Source organism: Camelus bactrianus, chromosome 4 (genome assembly GCF_048773025.1).
Source record: "Camelus bactrianus isolate YW-2024 breed Bactrian camel chromosome 4, ASM4877302v1, whole genome shotgun sequence".
Lineage (NCBI taxonomy): Eukaryota > Metazoa > Chordata > Mammalia > Artiodactyla > Camelidae > Camelus > Camelus bactrianus.
Window position 1 is genome coordinate 39,193,508 of NC_133542.1, and position 25,596 is coordinate 39,219,103.

The 25,596-nt window shown below is 39.5% G+C and overlaps 1 protein-coding gene and 1 non-coding gene across 4 annotated transcripts; both read right to left on the reverse strand.

Moving 5' to 3' along the window:
• Window positions 1-2,401: 2,401 nt before the first annotated feature.
• Window positions 2,402-25,435, reverse strand: NMRK1 (nicotinamide riboside kinase 1). Of its 3 annotated transcripts, XM_045515144.2 has the most exons (10): window positions 25,174-25,435; window positions 23,510-23,638; window positions 20,125-20,178; window positions 15,801-15,891; window positions 15,459-15,507; window positions 10,556-10,703; window positions 10,406-10,477; window positions 9,550-9,656; window positions 7,305-7,388; window positions 2,402-3,367 (listed from the first exon to the last, which is right to left on the reverse strand). In XM_045515144.2, exons 3-10 carry the CDS (start codon window positions 20,151-20,153, stop codon window positions 3,348-3,350), a joined length of 600 nt encoding a protein of 199 aa, XP_045371100.1. In that variant the 5' UTR covers window positions 20,154-20,178; window positions 23,510-23,638; window positions 25,174-25,435; the 3' UTR covers window positions 2,402-3,347. The 3 variants fall into 3 exon arrangements, with proteins under 3 accessions (XP_045371100.1, XP_045371101.1, XP_010951069.1); XM_045515145.2 differs by lacking the exon at window positions 23,510-23,638 and having other exon boundaries at window positions 7,305-7,344; window positions 25,174-25,429; XM_010952767.3 differs by lacking the exon at window positions 23,510-23,638 and having other exon boundaries at window positions 25,174-25,426.
• LOC123616305 (U6 spliceosomal RNA) lies at window positions 24,188-24,291 on the reverse strand. The gene has a single exon (XR_006724293.1). It is a non-coding gene; the product is annotated as a U6 spliceosomal RNA (small nuclear RNA).
• Window positions 25,436-25,596: the final 161 nt, after the last annotated feature.

The following is a 25,596-nucleotide window of genomic DNA, read 5'->3' on the forward strand; positions in this document are numbered from 1 at the left end:
ACTCAAGCAAGTGATTTTACTGCCATTGTTTTGCTTTAAAATTTAAAATGTGTGTGTGTGCATATTTGTGTGGTATAGGAATTGTGGCCTGGCCCTGGTCCCGCCAGTAACTAGCCACATGGGGTTGGGTAGGTCACCAGCTCTGGTTTTAATTTCTACACTGAAATAGAGTGTCGAACCAGCTAATACTGCTCCAACATTGTATGACTCTATGTACTACAAGCATATCCTTAAAAGGTAACTTGTTAGGTTTGTGTCTCCCCCTTTAGTGTAACAGTCTGTGCATGAGGTCCTCTTCTAAACTCCCTCTGTGTTTAACCACAAGCACAATGAAACCTTCCTAAAGCAAATTTATCCTAAAGGGATTGAGGTTACTCATGCAGAGAAAGTGAAGACTTCAGATTTGCTTCTTGTCAATAGAAAAAGAGCATGTGCTTTTCTAAACAGATATACTATCTCTAACCGCTTTGATAAGACTAACTAAATGTGCAACCACACATACAGCTATGAAGCACTGGTATTTTATTTCAAATTCCTGATTTATTTCTCGGTGGTAGTAGTGAGCAAAAATATTTACTTCTTTCCAAAATGGTTTGAATGTTTCCACTTTTAATGTCTGTTAAAGTCTTTTGTTAGTTTGTTTGTTTGTTTTTTATTTGTTTGTTTAAGATAAAGAGTATCTCTCTGCCCTATTTTCCCATGCTGAAACCGGGAGAAAAGTCAAGCGTGACGTTTCTCAATCACACTCAATTCTCTCCATGTCGGGGAGAAGGGGAAAAGAGGGCATTTCAGAAATTCTTGGAAATAAACTATGAAAAATCATATCTAGATTTATTCTAAAAGAAAAATCCTAATTTTCTGATAACACAAATTACAACAATATAAGCTTGAAAAAAATCATAGCCAGGGAAGATACGCATAAAAAGGTTGTGGTAGACACTTGGAGTTGGTTACCTATTTCCTCCTCCTTCCTTAAAAGCTTTTTTTCCCCCCATGGCAACATCCCCCAGGAAATGAATGGTAACTGGTTCAAATCTATCAAAACATCCTCTTCCCAGCCTCCTCTGCAGTGAGAAGTGGCCATGAGAGTCAGTTCTGGCCCTGGAGACATCTGGGGAAGTCTGTTGGGACCACTGATGGGTGCTTTTGGAAGGCGTGTGGCTGTCTGTGCCTCCCTACACCCATCTGCCTGCCTTGGTAGTCGACACTATGCTGGGATGCTTCTGCTGCCTCTCTGTGACCTCCTGGTGATACCTCAGGCGATAGTCAAGGATGAAAGTCCCTGGCTTTCTCATGACACTTCTGAATTGCTGAATTTCAGAAAACCAGCAGTCTTAAATATCTAATATTTGGGACTGATTTACACTAAAAAGTTATTTATAGTTTATCTGAAGTGCTGATTTAGCTGTGTACCCTAGAATATTGTTTTTGTTTTTTTTCCCCTAAATACAACAACTCTATGCAAAAACCCTGGCCTACATGCCTTGGACTTTGTCATGTAAAAAACAAAGCAAAACAAAACAAAACCCCAATGAGTTTAAGCTACAATTAGTCAAGTGACACATTTCTTGCATGTGAACTCATCCCTGATGTAGCAGTAATTTATAAAAAGTACCCAACATTTACATTTATTGTGTTCATTATGTGCCAGACACTGTGCTAATTAATTAGTAGGGGTGTGTTTGTAACTAAGTCACAGAAGTAGGGCCTGCCTTCAAGGATCTTATAGTCTAGCTGGACAGACAGCCACTAAATGAGTGATTCTGTAAGTGGCAGTATAATTACAATTGTGATTAGTGCTTTGAAGAAAAAATAGGGGAGCTTGGTGAGTACCTATGGGGGGACAAGGAGGGAAATCCTCTGAGAAGAGGCAGTTTAGGGGTGATCTGAAGGAGGAGTAGGAATTAGCAGACTGGTTGCAGGGAAGGGTTGCAGAAGTTTACCCTAAGCATCAGAAGCAGCACGTGTGCCTGCCATGAGCAGGAAGTCTCCTGTAGGTCTGAGGAGAGTGTTCCAGTGGCTGAACAGCAGCGGGAAGTAAGGGTAGAGAGGCACTCAGAAGCTAAATCAGGGGATTCCTTGGGGGCCATGTTATGGATTTAGAACTTTATCCTTACTCTCCAATAAACCCACATTGAGTACTCTTGATATCCCCATCTTACAAAGAAGAAATACTTTTAAACAGTTTGATCCAAGTCATATAGCTATTAAAAAGGTGAACTATTAGTTGAGTCCACATTTTTTGTTTGTTTTTGTAGTGTGTGTGACCAAAAAACCCCCTAATCATCACTGAGTGCAAGCTAGTTAGAAATATGGAAGTAATGAGAGCTGATCAGAGGAGCCTACAGAGAATGTTTAAAGTTAATGAAACATTACAGTTTATATTTGTAAAGACCGGAAGGGTTGTGAACAATCTGTTTAATCATATTATTAAGTAACAAGTTGATCAGCACAGTAGATAATTTAAATTCCAGCATTGAATGAAGCCTCAAAAAATTATACGATTATACAGATCTCCTATTTGTGCTTTTCAATGAAAGGTCCCCTGTATTGCGTATCACTGAAGTAACTGCAACTTATTTCTGTGATTTTAGACCATGGGTTTGACAAAAACAAAATAAAACACACACACATAAAAAACCCTTATTTGTAACAAAGTCTCGACATAGTGACACAAGTGACTCAGCGGTTTCAGATACATACACACACAAATTAACAGCAGTAACAAGGGCAAAACACATATAAAAAGATACTGGGTGATTGATTTGATTTATTCACTGTAACTGCTATTCTTGGTAATGCCATTATTTGCAGGAGGTGGGCACTGGTATGGGATGGTAACCAATATTTTTAAAAAATTAGAAATAAAAAATTTCAAGAGTGCATGTGAGGTAAATGTTTTATGATACTTGATATGATACATGCAACACATACAGACACATACATATACACACATATAGACACATACACACAAACACATACATCAATAGATGACATATATACTGGGTTGTGATCTACATCTTATTTCTTACTCTGGGTCCCAGTCAGAAGAGTCTGACAATCATTGGTCTAGCGAAATTAATCCCTGTTTCTGAGCTATGCCATATCTTTGCACTTTTTGGAGTGAGAATAACTCATTAAGGCAAATTCCTGTCCATTGTCATGGATAGCTATTCACTGTTCCACAGGTTAGGGAAACCATGTGTGATAGAACAAATAAACAGATCAACAAACAAAACAAGAGCTGTCTCTGTACCAAAGTACATACTGTATCTTGGTTAAGGTTCTTGAATAGATTTCTTTGAATTTCCTAACTCACTCCAGGAAGGATTCAGGGCATTCCAAATTTATGCTGTTACTTGCAGACCTTGGGAATAAATATAAATTGAAAAGAAATTAATGGAGAATTACAATTCTCATTTTATTAAATCTTCACACTGACATCTAAGGGTGTTAAGATTACAGGGATTCTGGAGCCAGAAATGCTGGTTTTCTGTAAAGAACTAAACAGAGTCCAAGTTTCTCTTATTCTTTTTATCCTTGTGTTAAATTTAAGCCTATGTTCAGATATTAGATGTCTAATATCATTTGCAACTAGTATAATAATTTTTGACTTCAAGGAGTGGAATAATTTGAGAGCTAGAAGAATACCACGAAAGAATATCACAGTACAGTAGAATTCTTGTTTTGGACTGTTATTCTCCATTTGAGGAAAGAAGTATTCTTACCTTTAATCTTTTTTCTTAAACCAAGGAAGCCTAGCTGAAAACTTGATGATCTTGGCTTAAAAACTCTATGATAAAGCTACCACATTCTTATTACACAGCTCAGGCTGGAGAAGCACACATTTTTTAGTATAGTATTTAATCTTTGAAGATTGTAAATGTAAAAATGGCTGCACTCTTTGAACAAACAAGTGCTACTTCTGAAAATTTTTAATATAATTCAAGAAGAAAACTAGCATTATGTGCAGACATTTTCATAGCTTATTATTTACCAATGTGAAAAACTTTCTAACATTAAATAGCCAACAATTAGAAAATGGTTTAACCATTTTATGTTAATTTGGGCTACTATACTAGATAATTATACTATTACTTTATAACAACTCAATAGAGAAAAATATTCCCCAAAATAAAAACACGTGATTATTAAATTTTTATTTTGCAATTTTTGTTCCTTTGATTTGACATCCTTCTTCTGCAGTAAGATGTCAGCATTGTCTTACAATTCACTCTTAATGAGCAAAACAGAACTTAGCCTTGAATTCTTTAACTAGGAGAGCTATTTAGTTTTATTCAGTTTTATTATATAATGGACTCTAGAAAGCTTCTTAAATATTAATTACTAATTTAAAAATAGAAATAAGTGGCAGGAGCAAGGATATAGCTCAAATAGTAGAGCACATGCTTAGCATGCACGAGGTCCTGGGTTCAATCCTCAGTACCTCCATTAAAAAAAAAAGAATAAATAAATAAGTAAATAGACCTAATGATCCCCCCAAAAAAATATTAAAATAAAAAATAAAGTAAAAACAGAAATAAGCATGACAATTAACTATGAAAACCATGTAACCATATAGAAGAGAGACTGATGTGAATAGCAAAAACACTGAATATGTACTCATTAAAATGTTAACAATGATGATTCGTGGGAATACAGGTGATTATTTTCTCCCTTTTGCTTTTATATTAAAACATTTTTTATAATTAATATGCTTTTATAATGAAATGGAAATAAACATTTTTAAAGGGAGTCTGAACGTTGCTGGTGATTAGACTGTCTTGTCATAGGGAGAATAGGTAATGATTAAACTTTACCTCAAAGTCTGTATTTAAATTAAATACATAACTTTATCAGCTTACTCTCTTGGATCATTTGTTTTATTAATAACTAAATTCAATCTTTGTTGTTTTTCTTTCATTATTATTACTTTATCACAATTATAATTCTATACTGTTTAGAGCTGAAATTTAAACATGTTCATGATGCTTTAACAAGCCTGAGATATAGTCAACTTTTGAAACCTTTGAAAGGCTTCCCAGCTAGCTCAGTCCCATACTGAGGGTTAAACGAGGCAACATTGAGGATCCCTCCAGGCTGGCTTTGCCAGGGCACTGTGGTTAGAACTGGGAAAGGTGATGGGTTACTATAAATAATACAGTAACTTACTTATGCAACTGGAAAAAATGAACATAGATCTTGGAGGTAGGAAAGGCTGATCTTTGGATTTTATCTCTCCTCTAACATTCCTGTTATTACTTTTTTCTTTTTAAACTTTATCTTACATCTAGAACAAGCAAGATAGCCTTACAAAGAAATACTTCCTTAAAAACCTCCAGGTTATAGGCAAGGCAAGAGGAGGGTGTCACACATGCAGAAATGTACTTTTCTTGTGGGCTTTCAGCACCTGTCAAGACATGCCAGCTATTCCTGAGCTTTGGACCAGATGGCAAATGCTGGCATTTGGTATGGAATTAGGTGCAATTTGCCTGAGCTACATGATCAAGGCTCCTTCATTCTTACCAGCAGGTAGATCGTAAGGTCAAATTCCAGCGTATGACTTAGCCACTAAAGGAGAACTGGATCCAAGCACTAGCCATTATCAAGAGATAGAAAGGTACAGGTGTCCAGCCACTGTAACAGCCCTGTAAGTATCTTATTAGGGTCAGCAAGGGAGCCTTGCTCACAGAAGTGGCTCTGGCTCATGTGTTATCATTTATGATAGCTGAGCCCCTCTCTGCACCTTACACTCTCTCCACCCACTTACGCTGGTGCCTGAGCTTCATTACGGGAGGCCTGCCTTTCATCAGAGGAACAGATGGCAGGGGTGAGCAGGCATATTTGGCAAGCACTTCAGGTTTCACTCACAGGAAGAAATTTTTAAATGGTCCTGAAATTTCTTTAAATGGGTTCATGACTTCATAAAGGGCTGATCCTGAAAGTAGGAGTGTGCAGGATTAAGGGGCTTTCCTGGCTGGGCTCAGACCTCCAGTCAGATAGGAATTTACTGAGGACATAGGAAATCTAATTCTTACTGACAGATGATGACATTTGGACAAGGGTAGTTGCTTCTCACCAAAAGAGCATGTAATATTCTTTGCTGCCAAAGTGACTCATACTGCCTTCTCCTGAGCCAGCTGATGACTGAATTCTGCACGTGTTAGCCATGAAAACCGTTTTAGTTCAAGTAGTTCCAATGTAACAGCAGCTAGGCCTATAGCTTTGTTCTCCCAGCATGCTTTGTCATCCTTCTTCTTCTGGTTTCTACTTCCTTCCCTGCTTTCCCTTTGGGGAATTTCTCCCCTTAAATCAGAACGCCTTAGAAGGAAGAGGCACTCAATTACAAGATGAGTACATGATCCAGTCCTAGCCAATCAGAGTAAGCCATCTCCCTGGCTGTGGTGATTGGTTTAACAAAAGCCATGCAACCCAAACAGAACCAAAGTCTTTCCTGAGATTTTTTAGCTGGGTTAAAATGGAGAACTACTTAAAAAAAAAAAAAATTTAAAAATCTGCAAAAGTAGTGAGAATAATATATAGATCTCCTTAGCTTTAAAATTTATCAACCCATAGACAATCTTAAAAAAAGATAAACTGTCTTTTCCCTCTGGGTCTCTTGGACCTAGGAGGATGGTGCTACCAAAAGACATCATGTCTGTCAGGGGAAAAAGACTGACTTCAAAATAAACCCAAACAGAAAGTGAAACTGAGGCAGAACCAGGAGGACCCTATTTGTGCTCCTTAATCCAGATGAGCCGGAAGCCACCGCCACCCTATAGTTCCTTTCTGCTTAAGCCAGATTTAGGAGGGTTTCTGTCACTTGCAAAATGTACTGTCTGATCTGAAAAACTTAAACACTTAATAAATAATTTTTTAAATCTTGTGTTTATTTTGAGGCATATGAGAAATAGAAATTTATGAAAAATCTTTAAGAAAAATAAAGGAGAAAAGAGAGCTCTACACATATGACAAGATCACTAGTATTTTAACTTCATTCAACTCCAATGATAGTATCAGTCCCACTGAAATAACAGCCACCTACTAAAAAAATTTAAACTAAGTAAAATAAATATCATTAAGAGATGTAAAAAAGGGTAAATATTTTCACCCTTAAAAATAACTCACAAACTAATCAAGTCCCCAGACCTATTCAGAGTCTCTGATTCTGAGTTATCTTCAAAGCAATGAATGATGGATACAATGACCCCTACGTTAGCATTCTGGTATGCGGTTCTTGTGTACGAAATGAACTATTCTCCTGGCTGCTCTTTCACAGTCCACTCTGCTTGGACAATACTTACCCTTTTGCTTTGCTAGCTCTTGTATAAGATCTTCATACACCTGTGAAAAGAGGTCCTTCTCAGATTTTGTTCCATCCAGGTAAACTGAGAAGGGAAACAGAGAGCAGTTCAAATGCTAACAGGCTTATGTATATAGGACACTTACTCTGGCACCTGAAATCTCTTGAGAACACCAATAGGTTTAACCAAAGAACTCAGGGACTTAACTTAAAAAGAAAGTAATAGCCATTAAAGAGAGAAATATATCATAGCCAGGTGTAATAGGTAAGAAATTTCAGTTTATCAGAGAAATTCAAACTAGCTGGTATGAAAATTATGAAAAAAAAAAAAAAAAGAAAAAGAAAAAGAAAAGAAAGAAAGAAAACAAGAAAGAACCAGAGTTCAGTGGCATTGTGCATATAGCACTCTGGGAGCACCAAAGAGGTGCCTTTCCCAAACAATCATTTAAGGGAGCAGTCCTCAAACTTACGGACGCATCAGGATCACCTGTGAAGCCTCTTAAACCACGCAGGGAAGGAGGGGCGGGGAGAGGGGAGAGGAGGGTCTGAGTTCTCTCATATGTGTACTGAATCCCAATTCTCCAGGCTCAGGAGATACTTATTTTAAACAAAACTGGCATAGTCAGTTTGGGAGAAAAAGAAGTCATGTAGGTAAAAGGAAGGAAAGGGTCTTCCAGTCAGAAAACTGCAGAGGCAGGGAGGTAGGAGAACTTGGCCTTTTAAGAAAAAAGATGCACAGTTGGGAAAGGCTAGCGTGTGGGGAGGTAGAAACAGTGTAGAGATGAGGTTTTAGAGCAAGGCTGTGCCTTAGTCCTTAAAAGCCTTGGTGTCTGGTAGTTTGTAGTTAATTCTGAAGAGCTGGAGGCTCTCTGAAGGCATTTAAGCAAGGTAGAAGCATGGTCAGATTTGCATTTTAAAGGGAGAGGGAAGGAGGGTCAGTAAAGTTATTCCTGCAACCAGTGGTCTGATCTGGAAGTAGTGAGGCCAGAACGTCCGCAGTGGCTCTGGGGAAGGGGAGGAGTGGGTAAACTGGACTGAAAATGGGGTCATAAGAGCTGCCAGAACTTGGGGAGGCCCTGTGTGCTTTCTGCACGGTCTGGCATGGGAACCAGAGGCTTCTCAGAATATGGGAAACTCCCTTTACTAACTGAAAAGATACATTAGTTCTGATTCCTCTGCCCTATCCAAAAGCCTTTTCTCTCCAGCCTCCTGTATCTTCTCTGTTGCACTTTGTATCCCAAGGATCTGTTCTTAGCCCAGGCCCACAGATGTATAAGTTTATCTCCAAATGGCATCTCAACCTCATTATGTGCCAAACAGACTCGCATTCTTCCTTGTAAATCTGACTTACTTTTTTCTGTTTTCTGAAATGACACCTGCCAATTCCTGTGCTGGTGTCATTGACACCTCAATTGCCTAGGCCCTTTATATCTATTCTATTACCCAGGTCTTTTGAGTACATAGGTCCAATATTGCGCCCTCTACATCTACCCTTCACATGGCCACAGAGATCTCACTAAAACAAGAATTTTGTACCTACCATGTTCTTGTATAAAACCTCTCTCAGAGGGCTTCCCAATTCTCTTAGGATAATGACCCAAGCCCTTAACTGGCCTATGGCCTTGTAGGGTGTGGACCCTTCCTGTATCACCAGCACCACCTCTTGCCTTCATTTTCTCTATTCCTTCAGGTGCTCATTCCTTCCTGCCCCCTGGCCTTTTCATGCACTATACCCACTGTCTGGGGGTGATCTTCTATTCTCTCAACCTGCCTACCTCGGTCCAGCTAAATGCATCACAGTGTGGTTTAAATGTGGCTTCCTCAAGGAAGTCTTCCCTGATTGCTGGGACTTGGTCATGCCCCCTGGAGCATGCTCTGTACAGCTGGAAAGGACAATCTTGTGTTTAGCGTCTGTTTCCCTGATAGAACGTTGGTTTGTAAGAGGAGAGACTAGGCCTGCCTTATTTCCCTTGATGTTGCCAGGGCAGTGCCTTGTATACAGAAGGCATTCAATCAATATTTGCTGACTGAATGACACACCATCGAGAAGTTGACAAACTCTGATAAGAGCCATAGAGAGAGAAGCAGAAGCCAGGAGAGCCAGAGTGGAAAAGAAGGAGCCCAGAGTGTTCTGGCTTAAAACGTCTCTTTATAATCTAATACATGAGAAAAATATTTCTTTCTTTTGTGTACTTTGAGGCAATGAAGAGTAAAAGACCTTCCACAGAGGGAGAAAATGCACTTACTAATTTCCCACGAGATGTTCTCCATTTCTTGTCTGTGCTTTAGATACATGGGCCACACGTGGCCATCAAAGTACCCTGGGGCATCTGGAGGCTCGTAGACCCTTGTACTATCAAAATACATAGGAAACTCCATTTATTTATTTATTTGGATGGAGGTGCTGGGGATTGAACCCAGGACCTCGTGCATGTTAAGCCTGCGCTCTACCACTGAGCTATACCCTCCCCTAAAATACATAGGAAACTATGTTGGTTGACAAACATACAATTGATAAAGTAAAATAATGGTCAGGATAACAGGGAAATCACTCAGAAACTGAGTCTAAACAGGATTAAGACTACACATTTTAGATTCAATGCCAGTTACAAAGACAACACAATGGATTTAGTTCTCTGATCTAAAAAGGAACTCTGTAATTGACTGACTACCATTCTTAGTTATCTCTGCCCCCCCGCCCCCAGTGGTTTATAAAAGAATTGAGAGACAAATATCAATGTAAATAATGATAGAAATACTGTTAAGTTGGATTAAGCTTTAAATTAATTGGTGTTCTCTGTGGCTGTAGCAGAATACAGGCCCATTAATTTAAAATCATAATCCACACGGGATTGGTTCATATGAAGATTTAGGAAAGATGAGCCCAACAGTTTGTACAAGGGCCTTTTCCTAGAAAAGTAATTCACGTTACTCCAAGTGAATGTCCATTTACGGAAAAAGGTTTTGCTCTTTGTGTAAAAGAGTTAAGGCTTCCCTTGTTTGAAAAAGGACATATGTTCATTGATCAGTAATGTCGCTGCCTCATTTTTTCTAAAGCTTGTTTTTTGAATCACAATCCACAAAGGCAAGTTCAAAACTTACCTCCTCCTTCTCTTACATTCTTCATACGGAATGGTCAGAAAATAGCTTCTATTCCATATAGTGTCAAGGGGCCTAAAATAACAGCATATTCAGTTCACCAGGTTTTCCCCCTATTCATTCAGAGTCAGTATTAGAGTGGGGAATGCTTACTTGTAATTAAAGAGAAGGAAACCTTCGATAATTAAGATGGGGATTTCCTCGAGGCTTCTCTCATTTGTTGACGGCAGAGAGTACGCTGGGCTTTCCATCCAGTAGGAAATGGCGGACATCATTTTTTCCATGTTAAGTGCTTCAAGCACTTCGAAAAAACATATAAAAATATGAAATCAATACAGCAAAAGTTTCATGCTGTGGCTTTTTATGAGGAGTATATCCAGTGGTCTATAAGTATATGAAATAACACTATTTTATTTACCCTTCAAAATACCTAATTAACAAATATTTTAGATAACAAATCCAAACTCTAATATTGGTAAGTTGGTATGTGTGATACATTTTTCATCCTGGAAAATTTTAAACATACATAAAAGTGGAGCGTAGAGTACAATGAACTCCCATGTCCCCATTACCAACTTTGACAATCATAAACTCACTGCTTTATTTATAACTTCTATTCCCTCCAATCATATAAAAGTTTAATATTTTTGGATGATGAAGTATTTATAAATTAGTTTGAAAGATAACAACACACTAGGGAAAATACCAGCAACGTATTTGTCAAAGAATGCTTTTTAATATATAAAGAGCTCTCACAGATAAATAAGAGGAAAATCATTAAAGGAATTTATAAAGGACACAAATATGTCATTCTCAAACACAAAAATGTGCATACTTCTAGTGCTTAATTCTAGAAAAGTACCCTAAACAATGATTCTCAAAGTGTCACCAGCAGCATCAGCATCACCTGAGAACTTAGAACTTTTCTGAAATGCAAATTCTCAGTCCCACTCCAGAACTACTGAGTTGAGCCATCTGGGCTTAAAGGTTTTATAGTGGAAAGTTTTAAAATTATGAATTAATTCATTTACTGGATAAAGAACTATTAAGATTTCCTCTTTGTTCTAGTGTTTGTTTTGAAAAGTTGCATTTTTCTAGAAAATCATCAGTTTCATTTAAGTTTTCACATTTATTTGCAGGAAATTGTTCACAATATCCTCATCTTTTTATAAGATCTTTATAGGATCTCTAGTGATGCTATTTTTTTTTTTGATATTTTTATTTGTGCCTTCTCTTTTTTCTTCATCAGTCTCGTTTAACTGATTTGAGGATCAGATTCTTCAATCCATCAGTTCAAGTCTTATGCCAAATTTGAGATGTTTTACCCCATTACTTATTCAAATATTTTTCCAGTACCACTCCCTTCTCTCCTGCTAAGTCTCCAATGATATGAATGTTAGATCTTTGGTTATTGTCCCACATCTCTGTTCCTTTTCAGTCTATTTTCTCTGTTGTTCTGATTGTGTAATTTCTACTGTTCTGTCTTCAATCAAGTTCATTGATTTTTTTTCCTCTTGTCATATTTATTTTGCTGTTAAGCCCATCCAATGAGTTTTAAACTGCCAGTTATTGCATATTTTCAGTTCTAAAATTTCCATTTGATTCTTTTTAACATCTTCTCTTTCTTTATTAAGGCCTTCTAAGTTTTCACTTGATTCAAGAATGTTCACAATTGCTTGTTGAAGCCTTTTTATGGATGCTGCTTTAAAATCCTTCAGAGAATTCCAACATCTGTGTCATCATGGTGATGGTGTCTAACTGTCTTTTCTCATTCAAGTTGAAAGCTGTCTGGTTCTTAATATGACAAATGATTTTCAGTCTAATCCTGGAAATTTAGGGTATTATCTTATGAGGTTCTGGATCCTAGTTAATCCTTTTTTCTTTTTTTTTTTCTTTCTTTCTTTCTTTTTTTTTTTTTGCAGGCAGTCACCCTGTTTAGGTGTAGTGTGCAGGTCCAGGAAGGGTGGATGTTCAGCTGCCTGCTGGGCCTCACCGATACTGAGGTGGGGGGTGGTGGCTGTGGGGGGAGAAAGAAGAAAGCAGAGTGCTGGTGTGGTTTCAATACAGCTCAGTGAAGACAGAAGTTCAGCTCTCCATTGGGTCCTGCCCTACTAGCAGCACCTCACACTGCCTTATTCTATCTCTTTGCTGCCAGGACAGTGTGGAAGTTCAGTTCCCTGTATGGGACCACTGATATGATCCCTACAGATGATATGGAAAGCCAACACATCCTGTCTTATGGGTGCTGATGGGTCCAGAAGTCCAGCCCTCCACTTGGCCCTGCTAACACCGTGAGGGAGGCTGGTTTTCCCTTCTGTGTTTGACTAGAGTAAGGTGGGTATTATCAAAATAATTTTCTATACTGCTAGGCCACCCTTTTTCTAGTCCTTTGACTATAAGGGACAAGTTTCTTGGGAGTTTTTGTGTGCACCTACTGATGGTTCCATGTTGCACACTTCTCCATCATCCCTTTCCAGATATATGGCAGAAAATAAATAAGTAAATAAAGGCCCAGGGAACTCACAGCTATGTCCTCCCTCAAGTTCCAAAGTCCCTAGTCAGTCTGCTCTCTCTTCTTTTCATCTTTCAGAGTCCTTCCTTGTTTGTTGTGTTCCATTCAGGGTTTTTAGTTTTAAGGAGGAAGAGCAAGGAATGGGGCCAAGCCATCTTGGCTGGAACCAGAAGTACCATTACTTTTAATATATTTTCATTATCATTCAGTTAAAAATATTTTCTAGTTTTCACTGAGATTTAATCTTTGACTCACGGGATATACAGAAGTGTTTTGTTTCAGAAAAATGTGATGATGTCCAGGATTTGCCTCAAAATAATATAGGAGAAAGTGGGTGAGGGTATAGATGAAATATAATTGGCCAAGAGTTCATTTTTAAAGTACAATAGTGAATTCATGAGAGTTCAGTCAAAATTTTCCACAAGAAAAGGTTCTTAAACATTAGAAAAAAGACACTGATTAATTTTCAAACACTTGGGAATTCTCTACTTACTCTTTTGCTATTGATTTTTAATTCAGTTCTCCATGATTAGAAGATATCTCTGCATTACTTCAGTCCACTGAAGTGTATTAGGACTTGCCTGCATGTCCTTGTGTATGCCTTCCATTTTGGTTACCGTTCCATGTGTTCTCGAGGACAAAATGTGTATTCGGCTATTGTTGGTATGTTTTATATGTTAGTTTGGTCAAGTTTCGTTAATTGTGTTGTTCAAATCTGTAAGACTCTTATAATGTCAGTTTGTTCCATTAATTACTAGAGAAATTATATAAAATCTCCCACAATAATTATAGATTTGTCTATTTCTCCTCTTATTTTTGTCAGTTTTTGCTTAATGTATTTTGAGGTCACATTATTACAAACTTTAGACTGTTTTATCTTCCAGTTGAATTGATTCATTTATCTCTCTTTTCTCTAGTAACACTCTTAGCCTTAAACTTTACCTTGTCTAATATTAGTAGAGTTACACCAATTTTCTTTCAGTAGGTATCTGCATGGTATATCTTTTTCTAGCCTTTTACTGTCTACTTTTCTGTATTCTAATGTTCAAATATACCTCTTATAAGAAGCTTACAGTTGGCTTTTAAAGCCAGTCTGACAATCTCTGTAGTATTTTATTATAGTTCATTTAACCTCATGTAGCTACTGATGTATTTGATTTAAAACTATCATCTTACTACCATCTTCTGCTTTTCTACCATCTTTTGATATTTTAGTTCTCTGTTTTTCACTTTTGTATTTGTCAATGATATTTGAGTGATTCCATATATTTATAAATGTGGTAACTATATACTATTCTTTTGGTAGTTATAAAGATTTCAACATTACCTTGACTTACCTTAAATTTGTGCATTTATCTGAAACGTTCAGATTTCTCCTTAAGATAGATTTCTAGAAGTGGGACACCTGAACACATGGCATGAACATTTTAAGGTCTTTGGGACATATGCTCAATCTCCTTTCCAGAAAAGACTGTACCAATCTATACTCCAATTTATAAGTTTTTGCTTTATTGGGCCTATGCCATTATCATTGCTTTAAAAATCTGCTTACCAGGTAAGTGGGAAAATATGTTATAATTCTTTGACTACTTTTGAAGTTGACTTTCCATTGTACATTTAATCAAATAACCTTTTGTGTCTGTGTTTCTTATCAGTTTGTAAAGACTCATTTAAGTTAGGAATCATTCTTTGTCAACTGTTGAAAACAGTTTTCCCTTGTTTAAATCTTACTTTGTAATAATCTTCCTTACTAACCTTTAGAAAAGGGAAAGAGAAAGAAAAAATTATTCTGGCTATAGCTCAAGACACAAAAAGAGACAGCCAGTCAAGGATTTTGCCTCTCTTAGAATTATCATGTGTCTGTAAGAACTGATGATACATCATTTTTTCTCCAAGGTTATCAAAGTTCAAAATAAAGAACTAATTTTATGGTTCTTTTAGAGAGCTCTCTCTGTGGCTAGTTTGCATAAGGACTCAATAATCATCTTGTTAATTATAAAACATGATAACATCATTAAATACAGATTACTAGTTATATTCTTTATAGGTAAGTAGATGTTTTTCTGATGTACTTTACTCCTTTGACTTCAAGAAGTGTTAGATTGGGCAAAGGAGTGAAGTGAATTCATCTGAAAAATATTCACTAATCTTTTTGAGCAATGAAAAGAACAGTTGCCCAGTAACTTGGTCCCTGGGAAGGTAAGCTCAGAGGATGGGCAGGCTTAGAGTTTGCTCCAGGCAAGAGGGGAGAGGGTTGGGCTGTATGCCCGAGGCAGGGATGTGGAGAATAACAGAGACCCACCTTGCCCCACCTTAAAAAGAAAAATCCATTGTCCCAATATTTCCAGTTTTAACTATAAAACTGGGGAAAAGGTTTCATTTATTTAAATAGCTGAACATAAATCAGAAACTCTTATGAAAGCAGGTTTAAAGTACAGCAATCTATTTAAATATATTTTGAGACTGGTTACTTAGTGAGGTTACTTGGGTTTGAAAAAGAAAATGAACTTTAGAGCATAATGTTTTGTAAGCTTATCTACTTACCATCATACTGCAGAAATCCATTTTCATCTGTCCGTATCTCAGACTCCGGCTGGAAAAAACAATAAAGTACTCATCAGAACTGTGCAGTGCAGAAATAATACAATTAAAGAATGAAGAGGTGATAAACCTTTATTTTAACAAATGCTTTGGCTGGTGAGGATAAATGAAATCAAAGAAGCTTCCATAAATGTGCCATCTAGTGGACAAGTAACACCACTGCATGGAGACTACCTTCATTACAAAAGCCCAGTCAACCAGCCAAGGCTTTTGGACATAAACCAATTAGCTTTGCTACTATAACTTTTTTGTGTTAAATAAACTATCTAGAAGCTTTATAAATACCTTAAAGAAATCATCCTGAGATATAACACTGCAGTTTTGGAGGCGTTTCTGCAAATTCTTGGCCAGTGTTGTCTTCCCACCATTGGTCACACTGAACCACAAAAACAAACAAAAAAGGAAGGAAGATGCGTTAAAAGAACATAAAACATTTTTAATTTATCTTAGAAAATGTATATTTCAATTACGTAATATATAAGAAAAACTATTTCTTTCATAGGCCCAAGTATGTCTGACGCAATAAATGATAAGAAATAAACTGGAAAGGATGGAGCAGAAAGGTAGCTCACTACTGGGCAAGTGAACTGGGTAACGCTGAGACTTAAAATACAGCTATTATGTTATAAGCCAAATAATTATTGGTCTCTGCTGAAATAGTCACAGGATTCATACACACACAGAGAGTATGAGTAGCACATTTTAGTGCCAGTATGTACAATTGCACGTGGTGATTTTGTTTCAATACACAGCAGAGAAAAATGAAGGAGTGGGTTATTACCAGCCTACCTATCACAAATTTTCATCTCCTTTGTGATGTCTCCTTTGCCCCTAATGTTTCTCTACTTTGGGGCTGGCTGGAAGGTCCATTGTAGCTTATCACATTCAGTCAGTTTCTTGTCCCATCTGGCTGGACTGTAACATTAAGGAGAAAGGGGACCCTAAGCAACTCCTCTGTGTACATATCTAGCTTTCTGGTATCCAGCACTGTGTACACTGGGTGGGAGGCACTTCTCCAGTCAGTCGAACAGTTTTTTTTACCTGAGGCTGATAAACTTCCAAAGAGTCTGTGGACAGAATCAGGGTCTTTATGAACTTGAAAGAAAGTACATCTTTATTTTCACTAAATTCTAATAGAACTTGGGCATTTTCTTTAATTATAATATGTCACATTAATAGTACCTGTGACTCTGTTAGCAATGGAAATCACGCAGGTATTTTCATATCATGTTGCATTTGGGGCAGACATCTTGAAGTATCATTAGCACTCATTATTATTTCAAATTTACAGCAGTTTTTAGACCCACCACTGGACATTGTTATTTAGTGAGTTAACAAAGAAGCATGTATATCACAATGCTACAAATTTCCTTTAAAAATATTTTTATAACTACATCATTACTGTAACTGGCTTCCTTTGCATTTCCGTATCTTATTTTGTGAATTTAAAACCACTGCTCTGAGAAGTCAAGACTTAACCACATCACCAAATGTCTATAGCATAAAAAGACTCCTGAATGCACATTTATTTACAAGAACCTGTGCTCAATCCCAGGTAAGATGAATTCCAATATGTTTATAATTTAAAAAGGGGGAAGAGAACTAACATTTATTCATCAACATTGTTTAATGAATATCATTCAATTATTACCCAAATACCTTACACCTACAAAGTAGAAGGAACTTGATTCACAAGTTTTGTTTTTGTTTTTGTTTCTGCTTTTTTTTTTTTTTCATTTAACCTTAGACTACACAGTTGGGTAGGATATGGGCAATCTCCTTGAAAATGGAAAAGTGGGCAGTTGTTACTATGCACTGAAAAGATACTGTTACGAGGATTTTCCCTCTTCTAACAAAAATGTCTGTAATCTATACTCAATGCCTATAGTTCATTTACTGAATTTTGGTTTAAAATACATAGTAAACAGGGGTAACTTTATTACAGTATGAACAATCTGGCTAGAAAATGTGTCGCCTCTTTAGTCAAGATCATGCATTTAAACCAATAGTAATTAGATCCCTTCTCACTGACTGAACTGCATGCAGCCAGTGAGAAATAAGCACCCCATTCCTGTAGACTTGGAGGACATGAACCAGCTAGAAGGCAGTCCAGGTCAGAGGGCTGAGGAAGGGGGAAAAGTATTCAACATGTCTAAGACCTATAATTAGAATGCAACCCTCCCGGTCAGGTGATACCTTAAGACTCAAGATTTCTCCTTCAGCATGCTCACAGCCACCAGGCACTGGCAGGCTTACGACCTCCTGCACGTGCTCCCCAACCCTGGGGGAGACAGAAGCACGTCCTTCCCTAGGATCTGGGGAAGGAGATGGACGACTACACGGGCTTACTTCCTCCTTTGTTGACAATGCCCAAATAAACGCACTGCTTCTAATCCATTTGTTTCTTTAACGTAACAGGTGACAAGAGCGGGTATTGTATTTGGAACATGGTATTTGGCTAGGAAGAAGTTAAAAAGGCTGTCTGTGATTATTCCAACAAGTGGAGAATTTATTCCACAAAAGTTAGACAACAATGTTCCCACTGTCCAGCCGAGGAAACTAAAGACTGAAAAGCTGAGTGCTCATAAAACTTGCCCAAGGTAACAACTAGCAAGTAGTAGAGGTATGATGCAAAGTCTCACTCCAGTGCCCATGGAGCTTACGTTTTTTTAACATTATGGAAATTTGTGAGAATCTGATGAAGGCTTCCCCAGAAAAATGAACATCTTCACACGTGCACTAAGTTTTCAGGAGGCTCACAGATGCCCCCTGAATCCTTTAGAACACTTACTATTCCCTGCAGTCTCAACTGAATGAACATTCACAGGGCAGCAAGTGACAGGCACAGGGGAGAGACACAGCACAGTGAGTTTGGAGGAAGGAAACCAGGAACTGCTGCTGAGTCTGGCAGGGGCTTCACAGAAGCAGCAGCAGCAGCAGCACTAAAATGAAATCCTGGCACTTGCTGAGGAAGAGATGGTAAAGAGACTTTCTCAGGAAGTTATGAGTAGAACCAAATGCACGTGGCAAAAAAGCATGAGGCCGGTTTTGAGACAGAAGGCACTGCACCGGAATACTGAGACAAGGGGAACGCATTCACACACGCGCAGAATGAAAGCTGCACTGGACCCTGTAGTGGACTTCATAGTTGAGTACCCAGGTCCTACTCCTGTTTCCAAGGTCTGGTTGGAACTGACCCCACTCTCAACTCCAGAGCAGAGTCCAACTGACCTAAACCAACTCAAGGAATCCTGTTGCTTTTGCCACAGTGACTGTGGGTATGCCACACAGCTGGTCCAGTCAAAGAGAGACCCATGACCTAAAGGAAGAGAAGCACTTCTCCCCACTATTGACAGGCTAAGAAGAAGCACGAGGTCCCAGGAGCTGCTGGTAGGGCCTTGTGACCAAAAAGTGGAGCCAACTTTAGGATGAATTCAAATGGAAGAAGACACAGAGAAGAGGCAGAGAGAAACTGAATCTTTGGTGACACCACTAAGATCCTTTACCAAATCTTTCCTGCAGCCTGCCGCCTCCAAAGCTAATACAGTTCTTTTATTATTTTTAGATGATCCTCATGTATCAGGAAATTCAGATTCTATTTTAAATAATTGGGAACCACTAAATATTGTTCATGAGGTGAGAGGATAACTTAAAATCTGTATGAAGATGAAACTGGCAGAAGTATGTAGGAAAGATTATGAGGGAGAGACTGGAATTAAGGAATGAGGGCTTGAATTAGGATGGTGGCATTGAGTGCGGAGGAAGGGACGGACAAGAGAAATAATGTAGGGAAAAACTGAACTGTGGTTCTGATTAGATGGGAGCAAGTTAAGGCAGAGTTCTGACATTTCATTCATTTAATTTTACTTCTAACTGATTACTTACTGTAGTAATGTGATGCAGTATTACAATGATCTCCGCCAAATTACAAACCTTTAATTTCAACAGTCTCAAATATTTTATGAACTAGACTACACATAATGTGAAAGTACTCAGAGGAAAGGTGAACACAATACACTAGCAAAACAAAGCATGTCCTTCGGAGTCGTTGCTGTCTCATTTGAATGTCCGTCCACCTCTGGTACCACAAGTAAGGTGACCATATAATTTAGAATACTTTTCAGAGGGAAAGGGGCAAATCACTAATAAGTATGCCAGGGCAATAGCTCAAGATAAAAGGTCACCCTAAGTGTGGGGAAAAAGGAGTAGAGATGGAGTAATTCCTTATTCCACAGGTCCAAAGTTGGGCATAGCAGGAAAGAAATGATAGATTTTCTCCTGTGTCATACTGGAGGAGCCACACGGAGAATGGCAAAGTACCCAGAACCAAAGTAGCATCTGATCAGGCCCTGCCTTTGGTGTCAGCTTCAGAAAACAAACGGTAAAGCAGGTAAACTCTTGTTTACTTACTCTGTTTCTCAGTTTTTAGGAAATTCTCCCACCTCCTGTTGGCACTTGTGTAGCCAACACGCCACTGTTTTAAATTTGACAGTGGCGGCTCTGGGACTCAGGAGTCCTCACTGCTCTCCTTCCCCCACCATGATCACGTGGCAACACCCTTTGGACATTCTGAGTATCTCAATCAGCTGTTTGTAGCAAAATTACTCACCCACTGATTCCAATGACAAATGTTTTCATAATTAGCTTTGAAAATCACGTCTTCCTAAAATTAAAAAAAAAATCGAATGCATATCATTTAGATGTCTAAAGCGGCAAAAGAAAGCCCTAACTTAGGAGGGCCAGCTGACGGGGAAAGGTGACAGCGATCTCTGGGATACCCCATCACTGGATTACACACATTCCGTGGGACAGCTTCACTCCTCTGCTAGGTACCAACACTGGGCTGTGCTCAGGGCTTGTGAGCTGAAGTCAAGGGAACTGAAAGGGTTCCCAGGGTCAAGCATACACCCTTGACCTTGAGTGTCTGTTTTCAAGGGCAGAAGAGTTCCTGAGCCACAGGGCACACTACAGAATTTCCCGCTCCCCTCGACCAGGTGGTCTGTCATCTGCAATATTCAGTCTCCCAGGGATGATCCGTTATTCCCAAGGCAGGGAACCGGCAGAGCTGGCCTCTCCCTCTCCCCTTCTGAAATGGGGAGAAAGTCACTGCGAGTCAGAGGCAAGAGGTACTTAATTCCCTTTAAGGGTGCTATTTCCTCACCCTAGGGCTAAGGTATACCAACTTTTTCAGAAATGGGCCAGCCAGTAAATATTTGACGCTTTGTGGGCCAAGAGGCAAAAATCGAGGTTATTATGTAGGTACTTATATAGTAAGAGAAAATAAATTTCTACAAACTTTTTGATAAAAGTCAAAACATGATGATAATTGAGCACAATTTTTTTTTTCATAATGCATGTCTATGAATGAGAAGAATGGAATTCCTATTTTATTGGGATACCATTTCCCTTCCTGGATTTCACAATGAGTGTTCCCTGCCACAAAGAACTGTGAGTGTCAGGATACAGGGCCAGGTTTTAGCTGCAGGCCACTGCCTGCTGACCCCCGGTCTGGAGGGTGGAGGGCAGTTTCACACACGGCCCCCTAGGGTTCCCCAAAGCAGTCTTGCAGATATTCCAAGGACCACTGTCCTCTCTTTAATGGAAGAGGTGAAGCTCAGCTGCAGGGAAACTTATCATGGTTCCACAAGGTTGCCCTTGACTGATGCTGCTCTTTATTGCTGACTGCTCTGGTGGGGTGATTAGGGACCTAAGCTGTGCCATCCGGGTGAGTGGTGGCTCGGTGGAAAGCTCTCAGCCGCCCTCCCCATTCCTATCCCAGACTTGTGTCCAGGTTCCCCTTGTGGGGAGGTGGTGGGGAGAAGGGCCTGGTGGAGAGAGGGGAGGCTTCTTCTCAGTTTCCCCAGAACATAGTTGGCCCTCCCTGTCCAAGGGTTCTGCATCCGCGGAGTCAACCAACAGTGGTTTGATAATATTCGGGAAAAAACTTCCAGAAAGTTCCAAAAAAGCAAAACTTGAATTTGCTGTACGGCAACTATTTATATACACCATTTACACTGTATTTACAACTATTTACATATTATTTGCAACTATTTACATAGTATTTACATTGTATCAGGGATTATAAGTAATCTAGAGATGATTTAAAGTACACAGGAGAATGTGTTTAGGTTACATGTAAATACTTTGCCATTTTATATAAGGGACTTGAGCATCTGTGGATTTTGGTATCCCTGGGGTGGAGGTGGGGTGTTGTCTTGGAACTGGTCCTGGCCACCCCCATACCGAGGAATGACTATATTTCAAATTGAATGCAATTTTTTAAGGTTTGGTTACACTTTCATTTACTAGCCTCTATGAGACACGAATTCAACAATGACTGTGATAAAAAATAAAATAGCAGATCAAGTTGGACATCTGAGTTTCACCAGGAGTTGTACCGGTTGCACATATATCTCCATTCAAATTGCCAAAGTGTATCAAGGGAATAACTGATACAATGCGTATTGAAAAATAAATTTTCATGTTATAATTTTTCTACTTTTGAATTACATATTACCCTATTATTATTTCTAATATGTCAATGCAAGGCTGCCAATTACTCTTTTTTAGGAAGGAAAAGGCTGCCCTTTATCCTGAGATGGCAGCTTTCTTACATTTTTTGGTGATAAATATCCTTTCTCCTATGAAATTATGTTGGCAGTAGGTAGTCATAGGTTGATGTTCTCATTTGGCAAAATAAGAAAAAATATTCATAAAACTTTGTTATTCCTTGTTCCCACCCTGCCTACTTTTGGATAATCTGTCAGAACATAAATACTCAAACCTGCAGGAATACAGCCTTAGAGATCATTTTGTCTACCCCTTCATTTTGTAGAAGTTGAGATTGGCCCAGACAATGGACTCACTTTCTCCCAAGATCACACAAATGATAAAAGGAAAAGCTAGAAACAAGACTAAACCAAGTGAGTTAACTTCTTTCCATCTTTCTAAGCTGCTAAAAAGCACATTATTACCAAGAGCAAAGAAAGGATGGTGCACATGTGCGGGCTTCATTGTGAGGCTCTCATATATAATTGATGTCATTTTTATTGATGTGTTATTGATGGGGTGTATATTTGCTGTCTCCACTGAGTGGCAAGGACTACTTGTCCCCTGTGATTCTTGCCACATCTGTGCATACATAGGAGGATGCATCAATTATATAACAAGTAAATAATAAGGAAGTGCTGTTGTGGTGCTGGAAATAGGCTTGAGGGGGTTATCTGGGTGAAAATTCTAATAATTCAGAAACCAACAGTAAGGAGGAGTCAAGAACCTACTTATAAAATCCCCTGGGCTCAAGAGGGAACTCCCACAGTCAAGTGCCAGATTTTACCAATATAGGAACCCTCACTTCTATATCAGTTAGCAGTCTTAGCCTGTCCATGACAGTGTGTGAGTAAATTTTGGGCACAGTCCATTAGCAATGAACAAGTGACACTGTGGTGGACAGAAAAGGGAACTGAGAAAAGATGAGGCAATACCTATGGCTGGGCTGAGTGGCTGGAGGTGGTGGCGGTGTAGCAATCCCAGAAGCGATTTATTTATTTCAAAAACTGTTGCATGCACAGGGCAGTTTCAGGTGAACTCCAGGTTCAGGCCTGGCATTGACCATTTCTACACCATGTTCTATTATTTCACTACCTGTTTTCTTCTTTAAGAACTATTTTAAAATCACATTAAAAAAAACTTGCAATCTACCACAATAAAGATATTAAAAAATAAGGAGAAAAATTATTCTAAATAAAAAACTGTTAAAAAGATCTTAAACAACAACAACAAAACAGCTTACAATCGAGTTGCCAGGTCCCAAATATACACAGCAGCAGACTCCAGTGAAGCAAACACAAGCTCCATCATCTACAAGCTGCAAATCACTGGATGTCTTCAGAGAGACAACCATTTGGACTTTCCAGCCTCATTAGTCCAGGGGTATCTGATTACTAGGTATACACACCACTTCCAATAACATGAGATACATATGTACAGCTGACCTTTGAACAACTTGGGGGTTAGGGGTGTCAACCTCTTCGCAGTCCAAAATCCACGTATAACTTTATACTTGGCCCTCTGTATCCATGGTTCTGAATGGTCACATTCAACCAGCCTTGGATCGTGTCTAACTGCAGTAAAAATTTAGTGAAAGAATTTTGAGTATAAATAAACCCACGCAGTTCAAATCTGTGTTGTTTAAGGGTCAACTGTACTTTATTCTCCCAATAAGTGCAAGGCTTTCCTCGTTAGCAGACAGAATTTGCCTAGGGGAAGGAGAGCAGATTAAGACAGCAAAGAGTAAATCCAAAATGAATAATTTAATTTTTTTATACTTTTTTTAACCCTAAGTAAAATATGTTGTTGAGTCCTTTTTTCCCATAACTGGTATGTGTTAACCATATTTAAATTATTTCACTACTAAATATGGTACATTTTGGATTCTAAACTGTAAAATGGTCAGAGGTGGCATGTGCAGAATCAGCAGGTTGTAAAGAAAATATCAAGCCCTTAGTCCAAATGGATGACAAGCTAAGGAAATGCTTTTCGATGTGTCTAAAAAGAGCAGCCTGGTTATTTCTAAGAGTGAAATATTTCAGGACTTCTCACTCATTTTACTCAACATTTTGATTATCTTCAATGTGACAGGGAAGTCTTTTCCTACTAGTCTTTTTTTTTTTTAACATATGGAACGCTTCACGAATTTGCGTGTCATCCGTGCGCAGGGGCCATGCTAATCTCTGTATCGTTCCAATTTTAGTATATGTGCTGCCGAAGCCAGCACATTTCCTACTAACCTTTAAACTTTGCTCCCTTTTGGTAAACAGAAATCTCTAGGCTGGAGTTTCCGAATATGCAATCCATGCCCCTTTCTCTTGGAATCACTCACTAAACCCTAGTAGAAACTTCGAAGCTTCATTTTACATAGATGCTCATGTAAAGTTTTTTCTTTTTCATCTTTCTTCCCCCAAACATAACGACTGATTTATAATACTGCCTGTACTATTTCTAACTTAACGCATGCTGCTTTCTTGTATGCTCCAGCCTCTGGCTCCCATTGGAGATTCAATCTGCTAGGTCTGGGGTGGGCAAACTTGCTCTGCCAAGTGCTTGATTGTAAATGTTTTTGGCTTCGTGGGCAGCTGCTCAACTGTTAGGAAGTAAGCGCTCCCGCGGACAATACATGAGCGCGCCTGTGTTCTAATAAAACTTAATGGACACTTAAAATTTAATTTCATATAATTTTCACGTGCCACAAAACCTGCCTCTTTTGATTTCTTTCAAGCCATTAAAAAATGTAAAAACCACTCTTAGGCTGTACAGTAACAGGCGCAGGAGGGCCGCAATTAGTCCATCCCAGCGCTGGAGGAATAAAAGACTGTCTTCTCCCGTAGGGATCACCGCCTGACCCAGTCCCCAGGGACTTCTCCGACATCTTTTGAAAGCAGATTCCCATTTTAAGGATTATCAGGGGGCGTGAGAGTACGGCACCATCACGAGTACACGTCCCCCTTGGCAGGCCACTTATCAGCCCGTTTAGGGTGGTAAGAGTCCCAACAAGGCTTGCAAGACACAACGAGACTCGGGCTCCAGCGCAGGAACACTCCGGAAACACCTCCAAGACCCCGCGATGAGCGCAGCGCGGCGGGGTCAGGCAGGTACTCACCGGGCGCCAGTTCGAGTGCTCCCAAGCAAAGCGGCACCGGCGATTCCCAGGCGCGCGCCTGTCACTAGCCCGCCGCAACCCCCGCAGCTCGTTAACCGAGAGGCCCAGAGCCCCTAACCCCGCACCCCTTCCGAGTCAGGGGCGGCCCGGAGCAGAAGTGGCCAACCCAGGGTTCCGTCCTATCCGGAGCGGACGCGGCGCCCGGCTCCAGCCGGCGTTGCGCGGGGCGGGACTCCAGCGAGCGTGGCCCGGGGCGCGCGCCTGCGCGCTCTTGCAGGGCCCGGCCCTTTCTCGTCAGGGGCGCCCGCGGCGGGGCCGGCCCCGGCGCGAGCCTGTGGCGCCCTCGTTCGGCTCCGGCTGGTTCTGCCGCCGCGCGCGCCGCCGTGCGCTCCGCCCGCGCTCCTGCCGCGGCGAGGCTGGCAG